The 21,204-nt window shown below is 35.1% G+C and overlaps 1 protein-coding gene across 1 annotated transcript; it reads right to left on the bottom strand.

The window, feature by feature from the left end:
- Positions 1-92: 92 nt before the first annotated feature.
- On the bottom strand, positions 93-12,439 carry LOC129317990 (protein TIC 40, chloroplastic). The gene is made up of 14 exons (XM_054962455.1): positions 11,978-12,439; positions 11,100-11,226; positions 10,856-10,913; positions 10,753-10,770; positions 8,763-9,045; positions 6,701-6,807; positions 6,556-6,622; positions 4,665-4,737; positions 3,623-3,663; positions 3,303-3,348; positions 2,317-2,411; positions 870-973; positions 717-764; positions 93-464 (listed from the first exon to the last, which is right to left on the bottom strand). Exons 1-14 carry the CDS (start codon positions 12,168-12,170, stop codon positions 405-407), a joined length of 1,320 nt encoding a protein of 439 aa, XP_054818430.1. The 5' UTR covers positions 12,171-12,439; the 3' UTR covers positions 93-404.
- Between the last annotated feature and the right edge of the window lie 8,765 nt (positions 12,440-21,204).

The following is a 21,204-nucleotide window of genomic DNA, read 5'->3' as shown; positions in this document are numbered from 1 at the left end:
CTGAAAATTTGAAATTGCAAGTGGGTACAGCATAGTTCCACTTCATGGAGCTTATGCTCACCCAATAAATGCCTACTCATGAGCCACACACGGAGAGAAAAGGAAGGCATTTATTTATTTTCTGATTGTTGAAGCGTTGTTATTGATAGCTACATCCCAGAACTAATCACAGCGAGCAAAATCCACACTGATATCCAAAACATGAATACACAATTTCAACAATTTCACCCAAAAAAAAAAACATCTATTGAGATAACTTATCCCCAGCCAACTAGAATTATTTATCCCGACATATCAAAAACAGCAAGCCACTGCAGAGCCATCAACATAGTCTTGCAGTCCCTTGCTCATCTCTAAAGGCAACAATAACTTCAGCCCAGCATCCACAGCAGCAAGCAGATGAATTAAGGTGATCCAGTCGCTCCAGGAAAGAGTTCTGATATTTTATTGAAGACGTCCATAACCTGTAGTTTATAGTTAAGCAAAATTATTAGATGATAAACTAAACCAGAATATCCAACAATGAACATGAACGGGGTTCGTAAGGAATGACTGGTTAAGGACAAGTAATGATTGAACAAAAATTTAAAATCTAGCATTAATTAAGCACAATGCACACACCACCAAGTAACCTAGGTTGCAAATCCAAATCTAATAAACAAAGGACATAAGCGTGACAAAATCAAAGCTGAGGATGTAATGGAGCATCAAGCTACCTCCTTGTCATTTTGATATTTAGTAATATTCAGCGGGTTCTGTGAACACTGCAATCACAGCATAATAAAGTAAGTCGTCGTTTTTTTTTTTCCAGGTGAAAGAAGATAGTCAGTCTTCTACTTATAAAACAAATAAATAATAGTAGTACATACATCCATGATGGCTGCCTGAACTCTAGGATTTTGAAACGCCATTGCAACATCAGGATTGGCCATTATCTTTGAAATGACCTCTTCAGGAGTAAGCCCAATTTGATCTGATGAAGGTAAAATGTTTAGAAGAAGCAAAGAGTAAGAAAAGAAAGATTCATTGTTAAAGTCAAACAAAGAAATGCATTGAAATCGTCTGAGGGGCAGAGTTACAATATAGGAAATCCTATGTTCCTGGTGGGAATAAAAACTTCCAGGGGGATAACCCACCCACTTGTTAATTGATCCTATGCGGAAGACATTTTGCTAGTAACTCTAGATTGTCAGTCTCACTAAAATAAACATGGGAATTTAAGAGTTAAGTCGTCATAGCTTTCAAAAATTCAATGAATTGTGCCAGACATTAGGATACCCATCGTGCCAGGCATACAAAGACAAATCAGTCAGCAAAGAAATTTCAACATGCTAACTAATTTGGAGGAATGATACGTTCTCTCATTCATTAAAAGTAGCATATCTTGAATATAAACTTCCAAACAAGAACATGTCTTAGATATCAGACAGTCCATCAAGAACAAGCAAGTTATGAGGATGCAATGACATTAGGGTACATAGAAACATCCAATAAGGGGAAGAAAAAAGTGGATAAAGATAGTGCTGGTGTCTTAGAATGGCAGTATAACATTTTTTTTTGGTTCCACCATACTGGTTAATTGCTTGTTTCTGAGTGGTTTCCTGCTTTATGTGTGTTTTTATGGACATTTACCTAGGGATAGTCAACGTTTTGCTTCCTTATTTAGTTCTGGTTTGTAATGAAAATAAAAATATAAAATACTTCCTTTTCTGTTGCATGGTTTTCCGCCAGATGCTTAGGGATAGTGCTATTTTCTGGCTTACATGAAATTCCTTCATCTCTGGCTTCATTTTCTGGCTTACTATAAGAGGAACAAAATTTAAGCACAGTCATTTAACTCCGGCTTTTGCTTCATCTCTTTCATAAACCATATCAAAGCAGAATCAAACAAACAAACACAATGGGTAGATAAGATAACTGACTAGATTTTGAAGTTCAATGAAACTTCTTATTTTTAACAAATATCAATATCTCACAACAGAAAATACAATCAAAAGGATTGGTTTCATGAAAATCATTGAAAGGTAGATAAGATAGCAGAGATAAAGTGGAATCAAACTTTAGAAAAGTCCAACAAAAGAGCCTAACATGTGTCAGATGCGGGCACAACTCATGTTTTGAAGTTTCTAAGCTTTATAGGGATAACCAAGAAGATGGAACCAAAAAAGAATATTAAACTTGTGAGTAGTTTTGAGTCCAGTGAAATTTAAAGCAATCGGCATAGAATGGAACTACCGTGAGGAATGAGCTTAATTCATCCAGCTCTAAAAACTAAACGTTGTTCAAGTTAATGTGAAGCAAGAGACAAAAAGTTACCAAATTGCTGCTTAACCTCAGGACTGTTCAGGTCAAAATTTTTCAAGGTGTCCATCATTCGGCCGTCCCATTCACCACTCCCACTCATATTGTTGCTGAAACCGGACATAAAGAAATATAAGAGAAGAATCTCAAATACTTTGACGCCAGGGAAGATCACACAGCAAGGTTAATCAAAACAAAAGAGTACATTTATTTATTGAACTGCAACATACAGAACGAAAATAAAAATAAAATTTGGCATTATCAAATGAAACATGAAATATTAGGAATAATTTTTAAATGTATCACTTCCCAAATCCATTCAACTAGCCATTACATACATAAAAATTTGACCAGTATGCTGGACCGCATAAGTATTCAAAACTTCTTCTCAGCTCGCATTCATGGTTAAACATGCTGTATAAATTACTCAGCAAAACATTCCTCCAATTATTATTATTATTATTATTATTATTATATTATTAATATTATATTGTAAAATTCTTTTTAAAGACACAAGAAAAAAAGCATTAATTATTGAAGGATTCATACTTTAAAAGGAAAATGACCGTCCCCTGGAAAATACCTTGCAACTAATACCCAAAAGGGATTGCAATAACTTACACTTATGGTACATAGAGCATGTCCATTAAGTCTATAATTTGAAAGTAAATCTCCTAAAATCAGAAGCCGTTGGCAAAAATAAATGAGAACAATAACTTGATTATGGATGTTTCACGAAAGGGCATGATGGCCCACAGAAAACTGAAAAATCTTGAGTATGCTGCCACAAAATGATGACTCAGAAAAGAGGAAGTCATTATCCGCCTGTGGACAATTATTCTGCCCACCTGAATACTAGCACTGAAATGTGAGAAAGTAAATAATGCATGTCAAAATTTTCTCAGCTTATTTTTCCACCAAATCAATGGATCCAATGAGAAAGCAATTGAAATAAAAAGATCCCCAGAAACAGCATGACACTGAACAGTGCATGAACTTACAGCATTTCTTCGAGTTGTTGACGGTACTGCGGATTCTGCAGCATCCCTAGTTAAGCAGCAACAATGCAACTAATTAGTTTTCATTAATCATATTAAGATGTCAGGTGGTAGAAATTAAAGTGAAGCATGACAGGTTTCTATTTTACAGTATCATATGCCAAAAGAGGAGAGAGAAAAAGATACTGAGCCCCCAGCAAAGATGAGAAATGCTGGTGTCATAAGAAATATAGACATTTTTGCACAAAAAGGACAATATTTTATATATTATAACATTTATGATTACTCAATATAATCAGAGGTCTGAAAAGGTAGGAAATTACATTTAAAGGTAGTAGGATTCCTCATCTCCTCAGGTAAATAGCTGCAGCAGTTCCAAATATAAGTCAATTTTCTTTTGGATAGCAAGGAAAAAAAAAATCAAATAATTTAAATAAGCACGAATAACAATAGTTGAAAATTTCATGGAGCATTGAGAACACAATGAATATGCTAGAAATCAACCCAATTTATTCAAAAAAAAAAAAGGGACCGAATTGACATACAAAAAAGCTCCCAACATATTACAGACAATTAAAGGGAGATGAAAACCAAACTATGCCGTCTCTTGAAGGCCGAAGAAAGATGCTATAAAAAATGAATAAAGAGGAAGAAAGGAAAAAATATCCTCCCAAAAAGAGATTTAAAGGGAAGATCAGACAGTAGTTTTCTGTCAGAATAACTCGCGTTAGGGTTCATATATACATTTGAATTGCACTGGTTACATATTTCAGCCAGAAAATAAAAATACAGAAGTCTTGGACTTTACCAGTATGATCAGTAACAGAGTTTATAAGAAAACTACATGTACAGTAAAGAAAAACAAGATTAGGAAGGGGGAGGAATTAAGATAAAAAAGACAAAAACAAAGGGCAAAGTCCTGAAAGAAAAACAATGTAGGCTCCAATATCAACTGCCAGCAACTGACATGTTAAAGTTAAAAGTACATTTCATCCTAGCTCTCTGTTGTTTGTAATAGGTAATAGGAAAAGTCTCGTATAGAAGTACAATTATAAGGTGATGAAAGCCACCAAAGGAAAACAAATAATAAACTAAAAAAGTGAAGGATTCACCTAAAACCCCTCAATGTCACGCAACATGCGGAGAATAAAAAGGCAAATAATACAACATAAAAATTGAACTTAAAACATTGCCTAAGGAAGTAGAACCAAAAAGGAAACAAATAAGCTTCTTAAGCATGATTAGAAGTGCAATTTAAAGCATATGCAGGGAAAGGAGCACTACATAGACAGCCTCACAGCCAAGAGTAGACATTTACTGAGAATCCAAAATCATAATCACTAAGTCAAAAGGAATTAATATTACGGATAAACCATCTTCTGCACTGTTGGGTCTTCCATCATTTTCTCCAAGGCTTCGACTGATAAGACTGATTTTCCTAACCAAAAAATGAACAAGGTCAAATTTAACATTTGGTTAAACCAGAATGCAGCCATTTAAAGCAACATTGAAAGAACAGAGTCACAGACAATTTTTTTTTTTTTTCGGTAGGGGACAATTACCCATGACACCCACTCGCCCACCCATATTTACACTCCTCCATAGGAAGGAAACACACCCACCACAATTTCCCACTCTGGGGTTCAAACACACATCCTCCTTGTTACAGGAGTGTCGGTTCTGATGTGACTGGCGAGTCAGGGATAATATATGTTCCGTGATTGCAGCCAAACAAAACCTCAACTGACTTCAACCCATAGCATCAATGCTACTAGTAAACAATACTTTTCCGAACCAGTACTAATAAACAAAGAAAACCTCACTTGTGGCTTCCGTAAGGTTGTCTTATCCTTCTTCTTATGTAATTTACAACTCCAGTTACTGAGAGATGCAAGGATTTTGAACCAGTACGAAGACCAGGTCATTTAATCTTTGAAGAAGTTATTTTTTTACTAATACATCTTTAATTTGAAGCTACCACAATAAATTTAATAATTATATTTTTTTTTATCCTAACCCTATCAGAAGCAGTTATTTACGTAAAAAAGAATATCATCATAAAGTTAACTTTAACATTTTCGATGCTAAAATTAATGTACATCTTTAATACTTTAAAGTTGTAATACTTAGCTATCAAAAAGTATCTTCAGATTAATATCATTTAGCATCCTAGTAGCATATTTTAAAATGCATTTTAATATAAATCAACATGATGACAGGAACCAAGCTCCACAATAGATAATAACTAACAGATAATAATCTGGAGTGTAAGTTTAATAAATTAAGCTACAAATACAAGTGAGATGAAAGAAAGCTACACTGATAACTTAGACACAGAAACACAAACACTCAAACACACAACTCCTCCACCATTCAAGAGGCTAGAGTCACTCCCAAACAACACTCACTAATTGCTTGCCCTCCCACTTTAACCAACTACCTCATATATATTCCTCCCCACTAGCCTACTCCCACACGCACACAGACACACACATCTGAAAGCCTCCAAGTATCTCAGTCTTGGCCCATTACTAATGGGCCAATCAGTATACAATGGAAAATGAAGAGGAATGTAGGACTTCTGCGAAGTAAAAGCATGTTCACTTTTTGTGGGGTATAGCGCACTGAAATTGTGTCAGACCCAGCAAAATTACCTAATGTAAGGATCAGCTTCATAGAAAAAGCACCTGGTCTGTTTAGCTTATTTGTAGACTGGGTATAGCACAATGAATTGAGCCAAACCCAGCATCTGTGGCGTGTGTAAAGGTCAGTTTCCTGACTCCATTAGCACTAGGGTTGTGGGCTTCCCTGTTAAATTAGCTATCTGCACTTTGACCAAGATGGATGTGGAGTGGTATGATTTCTTCAGACAATGGATATAGGAGGGTAAATTTGAAGGCAGACTTGGAGGTGATTGTGCTGGATGATATAGGTGGGCTCTCTGGTGCTGCTAGCAGATTGGCAATTTTACAGGGAATTCAGTAGTGGTGTAGATTGGTTGCAAACTATGCTTGCTCAGTGGATTTTTGTTTGCAAGGTCTAAAGGACGGAATGGCATCTAGATGGCCTCGTGGATTTTGCATTCTGTTACTTTGTCTTGTGTATAAGCACCATTTAAACAAAATAGCTATATGTATAATTATATCAGCTTGGCAAAACAAGAGAAAACAGTTTTTAATAGAACAGTGGCCATGAATTTCTTCAAAGTTCCAGGAAGAGTGGAAATATAATGTGTTTCAACTGACTCTTCACTTACCTGAAGATTGATAACCAGGTGACCCACCAAAACCCTGGTTAGGTGGTGCTGCTCCATTTTGAGAAACCTTCAATTAATACACATGGATGGTCACATTTTTAAGAACGTAACTTGATTAGCAAAAACTTAAATCTTAAAAACTCACTTCATCAGGAACCCGAGTTTCCTTGGTGGTACTTGGTTCACTAACATCTTTGAAGCTTTCAAATGGATTTTTCGGTTGAGTTTCTTCAGGAGAAACATCTACAAAAGCTGTGATGGAAATTTTATCAGGAACAGGAAAAGTTTCAATACTTGTGCAATAAAAGTACACAAATATGGAAATTGACATCATCAAGCAGTATCATATCTACTACCAAGGAAGATAAACTCAGGAAGCATTTGACTATGTCCCAAAATTTCAAAAAATCTAATTAAATATTAAGCATTTGTTAGTAATATAAATGATGGTGCAGGTGAAAGAACAGTTTCAATTTCAAACGAAATAATTTTATATATTGAAATCCTAACTCCATAGCCAAACAAAGGATATGCGACTATTGATATCCATTGTAATGAGAGACAGGTACCCATGCTAATGCCCCGTCGGTACAATGGAAGTGACTTCGATGGAAATGGAAATAGATATGGAAGTAGATATGGAATGGATATGGGGTTTAAAACATGATTGGTATGTCTATGGAATCATGGTATAATTTTCATTCAAAAGACCAAAATACCCTCCCTTAAAACTACACTAGCAAAACCATAACATCGTCCAAAACCTTTTTTCCTTTTACCCAATTCAATTTTGCTTTTATTCAATTTAAAATTAACCATGAAAGGTGACCAGATCTGGGCGTGGACTTGGCAAAGGGAAAATCGTCCAAAGCAACCTGGAGGGAAATGAAGAACATACTTGGCATTAAGGTTGGGACCTCCTATGTATATAATAAACAAATGACCACCACCTAGAGATGAGATCGAAGCAGCCATGGCCTGGTCTTTCTTGGAGGAGAGGAGGTGGAAGAAGCACTTGATGAGGGCATGTTTGGGCTTGGAGGAGTCAAGGTAGGAGTAGATGTGGCAGGCTGCCGGTGAAGGTGATGGAGGGCATGCAGGTGAAAATGAAGATGTCACGCTTCTCGATCTTGAAGACATTGAAGAGGATGGGGGAGCTAAGGGCGCCAAGGAACAGATTTTCCACATGAACTGAATTTTGATGCCAAGAAATTGTGGAATTTGTGCTATAATTGGATGCTCCATCGGTAATGTCTCACAAACCCTATTCTTCAGCTGTCTTATCATTTATAAGCTTTATCTTATATTCTTGGACAAATCACTGCTTCCATACCAGCTACTCTATAAATTTCTTTCCAATTCTCCTTTTAAACTAAAATTTTCTTCCCTATTCATTTCTGCCTTCGATTATTATTCTTCAGCACTGCAACTTAATCATCTTATGGTTTTCATATTAACAATTTACAATTGGTGTATTTCTATTTACTTGCAGGATTCCAAAAATGTCTAAAGCACATATTTCAAATACAATCAAGGATTATTAGCTTCTGAACTGTTGTTTCACCCCAAGCACAGCCTTTTTTATGTAATTGTTAAGTTATAATACTCCTATCAGCTTATGTGCCTCTTTTTGTTTCCATTTTTTGCCTTAAGAATGAATATACTATATTGGTTAATTTTGCTATCATATCACATTCAAACATGATCTATGGAAAGTTTGCTAATTTTATCTAAAAGCGAAGCAGCAAAAGAATCACTGTTTTAGGTTTGTTGAAGTACTTTCCAGCGTTAAAGCATCAAATCTATTGTAAACTTCACAGCATTTAAATTGAGAAATTGAACTCAGCAGAAAATTTATCCCCTCTGTTACATGGGATTAATAATTATTGGAAACTGGTTGAGGGTTTTAATTAGTTAGGGGACTCTCCAATTAGCATAAATAGGGAGATATAGTGATGTTAGGAGTGTCTCGTGTTGAATATTACTTCCTACATCTTATATGTGCCACTCTCCCCCCAAAAGAGAATAAATAATGGCAGAAAATTCAAGGTGTATTTTTGAACCAGGAAAAACAAAAGAACTAGGGCAATTATTTAACAGGCACATCTCCTAGTGGGAACATATTCCCTGCATTAAGAAGTTCAAGAGCAATGTCTGATCCAAAAGAAAGAGAAATGGAAGGAGTAAGCAGACTTTCTTGCTGTTACCAATTTTTTTGGGTTCTTTCTTTGATTGTGTTTCATCCTGGACATTGGTGGCCGAAGCTGCCTCTACTTTTGTTGCAGGTATATCTACAGTGACAGCAGATTGCGGTGCGCTTGATGCTGTAGATGTTTGAGATTGAGGAGAAGCAGCAGGCGCAGCGGGGCCTGCTGCCGAAGGCACAGGGAATGGATAAGATCCAGGAGAAAAGGGAGGACTGTTAAACTGGTTACTCTGTGAATTCATCTGGCTCATCATGGTCTTGAAAGCTTGTTGCATTGCATAATTCTGAAAGAAGATCATAAGATAATGTTATAGACAGAATTCATGAGGATGGAAAATATCAAGTGCGACGGGAACTCTCCCCCAACAGATATATATTAAGGTGGAAGTGCCAACTTATTTAAATAACCGATTGAGCATCCTAGATTGCTTTATATGGGACCCAAGCATCCCAGACTGCCCAGGTCTCCATCAACTGGCCTCCCTTAGAGAGCCAATGTCCTAGTGGGTGCACTCTATGACACTTCACTAGACTTCCTCAATAGCCAAACCTCTACATAGGTAGCCCCCCTTTCAAAATTGTCAACCACTAGTTATAATACAAATTGATGGGTATTCAAATGGTTTAGAAAACCCTCTCTCAAAAGCTAGCTATTAAGGTGCTAAAATCAACCTAGTTAAATATCCCACCCATTGAGCATCCCATACTTCTCAATGTGACACTTCCACATCCAGTAATACCTAAATATCCATTAAAAAACATGCCTTGCATTCACAATATACATTCATGAAGAAGTGAAATTTTGCTTTAAACTACTTAAACCATTCCACATCCAACAACGAGGGCATGCAATGAACAGGGATTTCATCATATCCATAACCAACCACCTGAATAGAATTCATATTTCATAGTATTTCCCAAATCCTGAGCACAAAACTCAAATCTACCCTTATTAATCCATATTACAAATCGCAGACTTGTACCAATGGGAAGAAATCCAATTCCATTTAACAGGACAGAATAAAATATGATGGAAAAAATCACTTCTGATAAAAAATTAGCAAAGAAACTACATGGGAAGTAACACATACAGCTTTTACTCTAAATGAAATAATTAAAAATCAAATAGGAAAAAGCAAAAAATAAGTAAATAAATAATAATGATAACAAGAGCCGCAACATATTCTCTGTAAGAGTGTGTTCAGATGGGATAAACAAAGGAGTGGAAGGGAATATTTTGCTGGAAGTTTTATACTTTGAGAAAGAGATGGAATAGCAAGGGGACAGTTAAGCATTTTATCCAAAAGAAAACAACTTATTAGGAGGATGCAAATTAAGGGAGAAAAAATAAGATGAAAAAGCATACAAAACATTTCCTGCTCAGGTTCATAGGCATTAAAAAAAAATTGAACGAAAATGTTTGGTCTGGCTTGACCACTCAGTGGCTTCTCCATACAAATTTTTTTTTAAAAAAAAAAAAAAGCTTCCTAGAAGTTTTACTCTTACTTGAAATTGAAATCAATTTCCTGATAATGCAGTGTTCTTCAGTGAATACGCATATCACAATCAGCTTTCTCAGTCCTTTGCAGACTATAGAAGATTAATTAATTGACATGGCGGACCCTATTTAAAACTAACATAAACATCCTTCAGAGTTTGAATCTCACTATTACGGTTTGCTTGTTTCACTTTAAAAGCAGAAGCATGAATTAACGATATCTATTGACTGAGATCAGAGGCATCAAGAATCAAACCAAATTATTTTTTATGGTTAAGGAAATTCTTGCTGCAACTGTAAATCTAGCTGACCTTTAATATCAATATCATGATTTCTGCAATGGGATTATCCAAACCATGGCAGGAGGGTTAAGTTCTACAGCTAATCATTCTTTATGGAATAGACAATTGTAAGTTATCTTATGCGAAGAATTACCATAAACTCAAAGTACACACCAGCTTATGCCCATGTACTGCAAGAAATTGACACTCACCTTTACCCTCGTAGATACCTGCAAAACACTTAACTAGTTAAACAGGCAGCATGGAAAAGCCTAATTGATACATATCGCACAGAATAATGATTACAATTCTCACCCATGAGAAAAGTGCGGATAGCCCAACACCAACACCGATCCAGAACAGTGGCGACCCTCTATAAATATATAGAAAAATGGAATAAAAACGAGAAATTTTAAGCAAATCAAAATGTGTGTATGCACATATGAATTTTCAAAAAATCATTACTCTCAGTCTCTCACTATGACAACAATTTGAGGAAAATAAGGACATAAATGTAGAATGACCAAGAGGTACAGTATCCGAGAGATTAGTTGATTACATAGTTGAGGACGGAGGTGGTACTGAATACTGTGAGTTAACTCCAATAGATGATGTTTCTTGACTATTTGATGAGGAAATGCTAGCGAAATGCTCCACTATCAACGTCTCCTGCACTGTTAGCAGGTCTTACATTATGTCTCAAAAGAGTTTAACAGAAAACATTGAGATACATTCAGCTTCTACCACACATTCGTCAATCAGAAAACAAGAGGGGAAGGAGAAATAAATCGTGGATATGGTCGCCAAATTTGAAAGTATGCTGAGATCAAGTCAATGAATTTTTAACATGGATGCACATCAAATCAAAACACTATTGCTTCAGTTTGCTATAAAAACAATAATTAAACCTCTCTCATCAGCACTATGTCAATTCCGACATCTACTAATACAGTAATACTATTCGCCAACCTATTCATCATCTCATCTAGATATAGAACAACTTCACTTTCTACATGGATCATCGTGACTCTCTTTCTAAGAAGCTAGGTGATTAAACATGATTGATATACAAAGTATTTCTCTATTCTTAAATCTACCCCGCACGGACAAGATAGCAGAATTCAACACAAATTTAATTGTATGACTTACGAAAACTGAAAACCTTTGAGAATCTAAATGTAGCATGTCAAGAGCACTGCGTTATATTATTTTGATATCTCTTACCATACATCATAGAACCAGAAGAACCAGCATTCAATTATATATACAATTTAATATATTTCAGCGATAAGACCCTGACACTTCTAATTACGGTAAAGAGCATTGCATGAGAACCTACCACAGCCCAGCACATTCCCCGAAGCCCGAATCCTTAAAAGCAAAAAAAAAAATGCAATAGAGGAGATAATAAGAGATTTACCAGATTTTGGGTTTTGCTGGGTTTAGCGGCAGCCCGATGAACATGAGAACGGGAGAGAGCAGACACGGAACGTCTAGAATAAGGACTTATTGCGGTTCCGAATGAAAAAGGCTTTCTTCTAAAGACGTCTTTAATGGAGTTTCGTGCAGGAAACTGGCCCAGCAACGCGTGTTTTGGAGAAGATGTTAGGGTTAGATTAAGGTTCTCCATATTTTACAGTCTATGGAGTTCAAAAGAAAAGATAAATAATAAAAGTGCAGGGCAAGCGGAAGAAGGTATTGAAGTAGAACGCCGGGGAGTGAGTAAAATTCTGAATTCTTTACGCACTTCGCTGTCTGGGATTTCAACTTTCAGCCCAGCGACGTTGTAAAGAAGAAAGATAGAAAGCGGCAGGGGAGAGGAGTTGGTTGTGTGCAGCTGATGAGCAGTTTTTGGACTTGGCGGCGTCTAGGCCGGGATGAGTCAAATAAACCTCAACGTTGCAACATATGACTTGATTGAACAGAGGGTTATTTTAAAACAAAAGGCGATATAATATCCACACAGCGAAAATATAACGTTTAGTTTTTACACTTAGTTTACATTTTTTTTTAATTTCTGCATTTTTTTTATTTTAAATTTTTATAATTTTATTTTTTATTATTTTTAATTACTCCATGAACAAAACATAAGAATCTTGGAGAATAATAAAAATTAAAAGTATAAAAATTAAAACATCAAAAAAAGATGCAGTGATCAAAAATAAAACACAAGCAAAGTATAAAAATCGAAAGATGTTTTCTCATCTATATATTATCTGTCTACTATTTTTCAAGATTGTTTTTGTTAAATTTTAATGTATATATTTTTTACTAATATAATCTAACTATTTTTCCCTTGTACCTTGGCCATTAAAAATATAATCTTAATACAAAAATAAATAAGTTTTTTTTTTTGTAAGAAAGAGGGCTGAGCCTAGGTGAATATATTAAAGTTACTTAGAAAGGGGACTGAAATCCCAAAATATCAAAAGAAACTAAACTCCTAACAAAACTAGGAGCAACACCAAATAAAGAAGAATAAGATAGCCTTCTTTAACTAACCTATTAGCTATAAGATTTTTCTCTCCGGGAACATACTGAAAAGTAATATCCTGGTCCCACTGAGTCATATTAAGAATCTACAGTAAAACCATGCTACTCAAGTTGTTTACTCTTCTGTACGTTGAAGTTGACCAAGAAGGCTTTTGCATCAAATTCTAACATAACCTTCTTGAAATCCAAAATCCCAAACACGACGTAAGCTTCTTAATGTGGCCCACTCCTCTGCCTCATAAGCACTGCAAGAACCTAGGTGATGACAAAGTCTAGCAATCCAATGCCCAGTGTGATCTCTCAAAAAACCATCACATCCAGCTTGACCACCAATAATGACCGTGGCTCCATCCATATTAAATTTGACCCAGCCACTAGGAGGAGGTGTCTATTCCATTAAGTTGGCCTCGGTGTTAGAATGAGTGAAATCATTCGGAGCGTCCCGATTAATGAAACTCTTCTAGCTAAACATAATTATTGTCTAAGGATCACCAAGTTTTTGGAAATTGCAATCAAAAGTATAACTATTACGTCATTTCCATAATTTCCAAACCACAACTCCCTATAGAAGTCCCCGTTCCATAGCACTTCCAGCACCAAAATTCTGTTTAAGATTGGCCTCAATCCAATCCTTTAGAGAAGTAGAGAAAAGATAGAATGGTACCTTTGCTTGACAAGTCTCCTCCAAATTTGTTGAGCGTAAGAACAATCACATGTAATGTGGATGATGTTTTCCACTTCAGAATTGCACCAATTACAATAAGGGGAGCTTTGTGATCACGAGCTTCTCCAATCATTTATAGGTAACCGAGCATGATAAATTTGCCATGGAAAGAAACGTATTCGCTTTGCACCTTGCCACTTCCAAATACGCTTGAAATGGAATTGTCAGTAGTCGAAGGATTTTTTTCAATTAGGTAGTATGCACTCTTGATAGTAAAGAAGCCATTTTTATTTCCACTCCATGTCATAATGTCATTCCCACTACATTCCATTAGGGGTAGAATGGCAATCAATTTTTGCATCACCTCCACTAAACAATAAGAGCAAGCCAAATGTAATTCCAAACACCATATCTAGTCCAATCAACAACCTCGCTTTTCAACTCCTCCTATGACAATGGTCTCAAGCAAAAATCTTTAATTTTTTTATCAAGGAACAACTAGAAATCATCAAAAAAATGTACACATTCGCCATTTCATATTTGCTATCTTGTCCCTTCCTTTAGGATGTCTTTCTGTTCACAAATGAATTTCTATAGAGCTGAATCACCACTTTTAGCAACAAGGAGGTTGTTTTCATTTCTTAGCATATACTTGTTTTGCAGAATATCCACCCAGAGTTTCTTACTCCCTGTGACAAGATTCCAAGCCAACTTAGTTCCAAAAGCTTAATTAACAGAATTTAGGCACTTGAACCCAATCCTCCATGTACTTTCGATAATATTAAAGTTTGCCAACTAAGCGGATGATAGCATGTGACTAATATTTATTCTAGATAAAATTTCTTTATAGCCTCTCAATCTCATGACAAATTTTGATCAGCACATTCGCTACTTGTATTGGATATGTTGGAATAGAACTTAACACTGATTTAGCTGGAGTGGCTCTTTTGGCTGTTGAGAGGCAATTCACTTTCTACCCAACTAGCTTAGTTTTGACTATATCCATAATATAACTGAATTTATCCATCCTTTTCCTATTTCTTGTAAGTAGGAATCTTAAGTACACCCCAATGTCAGAAGAAACTTTCATTTCAATGCAACTTTAATCGTTCCTCTTAGGTATGATGACACCTTTGGAGAGAAGAATAAGGAGGACTTGTGCTTCTTAACTTTAGCACCCAAAACCCTAGAGAAAACATTCAAACAATCCATCATAATGGAAGCTTGTTTCTCTGATGCTTCTCTGAATAAGAGTAGATCATTTGTAACTATAAGATGGGACACTATTGGTCCTTCTTTTGTCACAAAAATTGGTTTTCAATTCCCTACTTCCACAGCATTATTTATGATATAAGACAACCTATCCATACACAATACAAATAAGAAGGGAAAGATAGGATCCCTTTGACGGAGTCCTCTCTTAGGATTAAAGTAATGAGATTGTTTCCCATTCCATGAGACATTAAATGAGACAAAAGAAATACAATTCATAATAGGATTAATGAGATTAGAATTCAAACCAGCCTCAATAAGTACTTAATGCAGAAAATCCCATTTGATTCAGTCATATGCCTTTTCCAAGTCGATCTTCATTGCTAAAAGGTGGTGGCTTTTTCCAGCTTTATTCATGGTGTGCATCAATTCTTATCCTACTAATAATATTATCCTGTATCTGCCTCCCAGGCATGAAGCTGCTTGGAATGGTAGATTAAATCATCCATACTGCCTTCAACCTTTTGGTGATTATCTTGGTAATGCACTTATAGTAAACTGTACACAAAGCAATTGGTCTAAAATGGGATACAAATTCAGGTTTTTCTCTTTTAGGAATTAAAGAAATGAGGGTCTTGTTTGATTCAATCACTGAGATGTCACCTTTGAAAATCTTCTTGACAAAGTTACAAAGAGAATGGCCTGTTTTTTCCTAGTTAGCTTGGAAAAAGATAGGGAAGAAACCATCAAACCCAGGTGCTTTGAAGGACCCCATAAAGAATAGTGCACTTTTAATTTCTTCATTTGAAGTATTATAACAAGAGACTCATTGGAACTTTGATCAATTAAAGGGAAAGAAGACCTAGTTTATAAGCAGGTCAAATCTTTACCTTCCTTATCTTTGTCATACAAACTCTAGAAAAAGTTTGAGATTATTGCCTGTAAATCTTAATCATTCTCTACCCAATTTCCAGAATCATCTTCAAGAGTTGTGATCCTATTTTGTCTCCTTCTTGCAGTGGTCTTTAAGTAATAGTATCGAGTATTTCGATCACACTTATTAATCTACTCTATTTTGGCACTTTTGAAACCATTTCAATTCTTCAAGTTTAAAAGATCCTCAAGTTCCTTCTGAAGGTCAAGTTCAAGATTTTTTAGAAAAGAAGAGTAGGGATGAGCTAAAGCTTTCTAGATGCCATTAAGGCATGCCAGCACATTTCCTTTCTTCATTTCAATAAATCCAAAACCTCTCTATTCCAAATAAGGATATCTTTTTTAAATCAATCCAAATCAGAGCCAACATCATTAAAGTTTCTCCAGTTTTCTTAAGAAAATCTTCAAAATTTTCATGTCATAACCGCATTGGCTCAAATCGAAAGGGTTTAAAACCAGTGAAAGGGTACTCTTTTTCGTCTAATTAAATGCATATGGGATTATGATTAGAGAAGGAGATTAAGATAGTACCTTAACTTTACAGTCAAGGAAACAAGTAAGAAATTAAGGATTAGCCAAAGCATGATCGAGTCTTTCATAAAGCCTCACAAAGCCCATGTACTGAGGTCCTTTCCGGGTAAATCTAGGCCCTGAAGCACCCAAATCAATAAGGTTTCACTTATCAATTTTACTTCTGAACTAGTGTTGTCTTAGAAAATTTCTTCCTACTCCACCTATGCATTCCGAGGGAAGAACAACACCATTGAAATCCCCAAAGATTGTTTAGGGGTTTGAGATTGACATTGCAAGGTTGGAAATCTTTTACCATATAACTTCTTTGAAGTTTGAATGGGGTAAGGCATATGTGGCCGTGGCTAGAAATGATAAACCATCATCCAAATGACCCCTCAAATGAATAAACTGTCGGTCCTATTTTAAAACTTGTATCTGTACTTGCTCACTCTTTTAGATTGCCACTATTCCTTTTAAATTTCTAACACTGGGAATGACTCTAATAGAATTGAATCCTACCATCTTCAACTTTCTAAGCCTTAACTCTTCTTCACATTGTGTGTTAGCTAGCACTACAAGGTTTGGTTTTAGACCATCTAAAACTAGTTTCAGATTGTAAAGGAGGCTTTGACCACATGCCCCTCATGCATTCCAATAAAATAATTTATTAAACCTAAATAATTAATAACTGTAAGTAAGCCCAAAGCAACCTAAAGTCTAAAGTCAACTTGGGTTTCAGGTACCATGAAGTTCAACAAGTCATTACTCAAATTGGGTTCCAGTTGAAGGGATACTAAAAGATTCAGCCCAAGCTCTCCTAGGTCTAAGTCCTCTTTCATTTCATTTGTGGCATCCTAAAACTTAAGGGATTCCGCCATAAATCTTGAGTAGGCCTTAAGGTGCTCTTTATGGATTGGGCTTCCTTACTACCACTCTCTTCCCAGGTGAGCATTAGTAATTCGTTACTCTTAATTTGATTTTGTAGCATTTCCCTCATTCTTTTTTCTGCTCATTTCCTACAGGCCCTTTCTTGTACTGCCTCGTTCATCTATTACTATTAAGCCACCTCTTGTTCTACAATCTTGTTTTGTGCGGCTATAGCTTCCTAATTGATATCTTCCTCCACCCTCTTTCCAACATTTCCTCTTTTGTTTTTCCTTTTAAAGCTTCGTTATGGGCCCCCTGTTATAGTTATTGCCTCACCATGCATGGCTATAAAACTACATTGTTTTATATCCTCTGCACTATTTGTCACCTCGTCTATAGCAAGCACACCAAATCGCGACCCAACCTAGCCTTTTCTCGTCTAATCAACAACTTTATCTTTCCCTTTATGCTACTCCTTTGCTTTTGCACAACCGACCACGATCCTTCGCTGGCTGTATCTTCTGTTGCATCGAGGCTATACTTGGTTTTGTAGTAGCGTGTGCATACTCTATTTTGCCTTCTTGCTAATCTTGGTATGGCTTTGTTGGACAAACTTCAGCCTTATGTCCATAGATTCCACATTTGGTACATAATAAGTGTAATCCTTCATATTCAAGATGATAATCTCCCCCTTATAGATGAAAACCAGACATTAGCTTCTTACTCAAGTCCACTAAAACTGCAAAATGTCCCCTGAGCTGGCAAGAAGTGTGTATATCCACTTTAATCGTCTTACCGATCCTGTTTCTGATGATAGTAAAGGCCTCATTATCATAGTACTCAAAAAACACCTTCGGCACTCTCACCTAGCAAGCTACTTGATCAATATTCGTAGTTTGCGGATTGAAACATGATTCCTATGGTCGAACAGTGAGATAGTGATCATAAATCATCCACGGTCCACTTGTTAGAGCTTGAAAATAGTCATCTTTATTTGAAAGTTTTACCACAAAGTATCCAAAGCCAATGTTAATCGATCTAATGACTCATTTTTTTACCCACATTGCTTGTAATATTGACTCTAGAGCTTTGAAGCCAATACTCTTATCTAAGAGCTTGACTATGACAACTCTCTTCCATACACGATACAACCTTTTCTTCGCTTTAGTTGAGAATACAAACGTTGGAAAGATCTTATTTGTATCCTCAATAGTTTTGCAATCAGGTTCATTCAGGTCCGTAGTTCCTTTATCACAAAGCTTATCGTCAGAATCATCATTTGGCTCTGCCGCTCTGGTATGACCTCTGAGCGCTCCTCTTCTCTACTAACACCTTTTAGCTTCTTTGCAAATACAGGCTTCTTAGCTTCTTGTTCACCCAGCTTCAGCCAATGTCAATGAAGGATACTCCCCTTCTTAGTGTTATCGGCATTCTTAATCTTCTTAAAACTATGGACTAGTTGATCATTTCTTCAACAGTATGGCAGCGTACAAGTTAGAGCGAGGGACTATTAGAAAAAAGCGAGAGAGCCATATCCCATTAAATGTTGACTTATTTCATTAAAAATTCAATCCATCCTTAAAGCCCAAAGAGCAAGTAGGTCCAAGGGCAAATGAAAAAAAATAAGTTACTGCTACAAAGTATTAAAAACAAAACAATTTAGTCAGGCCCAGAAGCTTGCAATTATGCAACCTGCTTATGATGCCCAATCATTGTTGGGCTTGGCCCAAACTAGAATGCCAACAACGATGCATTATCCCTCAATGGTTGATGACTATACAAGGATTAAAATTAAGGGTGTGTTTGGGTAAACCACATTTTATATTAAGAAACACTTTTTAACATTTGAGATGTAAAAAGTTGTTTGAATATAAAATGATTAGGAAAATGTGCTTTTAAAAAGTACTCCCTCCATATAAAAATGTAAGGGATTTTTTGAGAAGTTTGATGTTTAAAATGTAAGGCATTTTTAGTCTTTCAAGATATAATTATCATCTTTTTTTCAAAATTGTCTATATTGATAATGACTTTATATTTATTATAGAATATTTAATAGGGGTAAATATGAAAAGATAAGATAAGTTTGAAAATAGGTAACTACTTTATTAAGGGTAAGATTCAGTTAAAAATGCCTTACATTTTTTAATGGAGGGAGTACTTCCTAAAATGATTTGGACGTGGATTTGCAAAAACATCTTGAGGTAAGATTTGAAAAGTGATATATTATTTAACCATGCTATCCTTTTAATATGTTATTCTTTTATTTAAAACATGTGTTAATTTATAAAAAAATATAATTATTAAGGAAAGTGACAATAATCCATTTGAATTATGTAATAACAATTTGATCTTTTAAAATATCACAACATTAATGAAGTCTCTAAGAATTTCTTTATTGATAACTTTTTTAGGAAATATATCATTCCACCCTACTAAAAATAACAATACCTAGTTACAGTTTTTGTTTAAGGAATCACAATTTTTGTACTGTAAATTTCAAAAGTTGAATAAGAAATTACAACTTATTAAATATAATTCTATTATTAAAAAACAAGTTTCAATTACAACTTTTGTTAAGAAATAACAATTTTATTCTATGAATCACAAAAATTAAATAACAAATCATGACCATAATCTAAACAATTATTATTTTATTAAAATTAATTTTTAAAAAAATATATTCAAGCATAAATTTTATTATAATTATAATAATTAATTTTTATTAATAAATTTTGATAGGTAAAAAACCAAACAACTACCAGTATATTCTCTTCATGGCTTTCCTCTTTATCACGCTGCCTCATGCTTGACAATTTTACTAATTTAATCCACGTACTATGCGAACAGTCCTGATTAAGTGTAGCCGACACAGATTGCGTCATCTATAAGATTATACATTATATAGATCATCTAACAGCATCTGCGTGATGGATGGAGACATGCGTGGAACAGTAGTGCTAGTGCTTCGTGTTTTTGTGTGTGTGTGTGTTTTCGTGTGTTCAACAGCTAACTAACCGATCGCGATGGCACTTGGCATCCATGGGTAAAATCAAAGCAAGCACCATTGTCGAGTGTTCGCAAATGACATTTACTTGCTGCTTATTTGACCTGTGGATGAAACTCGACATCCCTTTTCAACATGCGAACATAACTTAATATGAGATTCTTTTGTCCCTAAGCAGACTCGTGTGGGTCATTTAACTTTCGCGGTAAATAGACAGGACTCCTCCCATTTTATTTATAAATTATGTTTATTAATATTAATATAATAAAATATAAAAATAAAATTTAATAAAATGATAAATATAACTCTCAAAAAAAATTATAAAATATTATTTTTTTATTTTTCTTTCTCTTACTTTTTAAAAGTAATTTAAATTTTTATTTAAAATAACAATATCATTATCAATTCAATAACTTATAAAATGAATTATTTTTAAAGTTATCAATAAAGTTGATGGGAGGGAATATATATATTTTTGTTTGTGATTTTCTGAACCAAAAATTTTTTCCATGAAGGATATTCCCAAGAAAAGTCAATCATCGATACATATTATAAAATGATAAATATAATCACGAGCACAGTCAATAAAACCGGAGACCCTTGGATGATCGTGAATATGACACGCTTTGCAACTTTGCTGTTTTATTTATTATACAAAAATAAAAATAAAATAAAAAGTCGTCAACTTTTGCAAATGCTGATGCGGTGGGAATTCTGCGCATAAAAAATTCTGAATGCTTATTGAGAAATAAGGATATAATAAAATGAAAAGAAAAAAAAAAGAATAAAAGGATTCCGTCAGGGCCACAAAAAACGGAAAAGGCCCGGGTCCCATCACATCAATTGATCCGATTACACTGTATGCATCTTAAACGATCCAGGCCTGTCCAAATTCCTAAAACAGAACTAATCCCCATGCGATCCAAATCCAATTTTTTATCACCCCATCAATATTTGAGACAGGAAAAGTAAATTACT

This window comes from Prosopis cineraria, unplaced genomic scaffold (genome assembly GCF_029017545.1).
Source record: "Prosopis cineraria cultivar Desert tree isolate PC_DT_omini unplaced genomic scaffold, ASM2901754v1 PC8, whole genome shotgun sequence".
Classification (NCBI taxonomy): domain Eukaryota; kingdom Viridiplantae; phylum Streptophyta; class Magnoliopsida; order Fabales; family Fabaceae; genus Prosopis; species Prosopis cineraria.
This window is presented reverse-complemented; position numbering and strand designations above follow the sequence as displayed.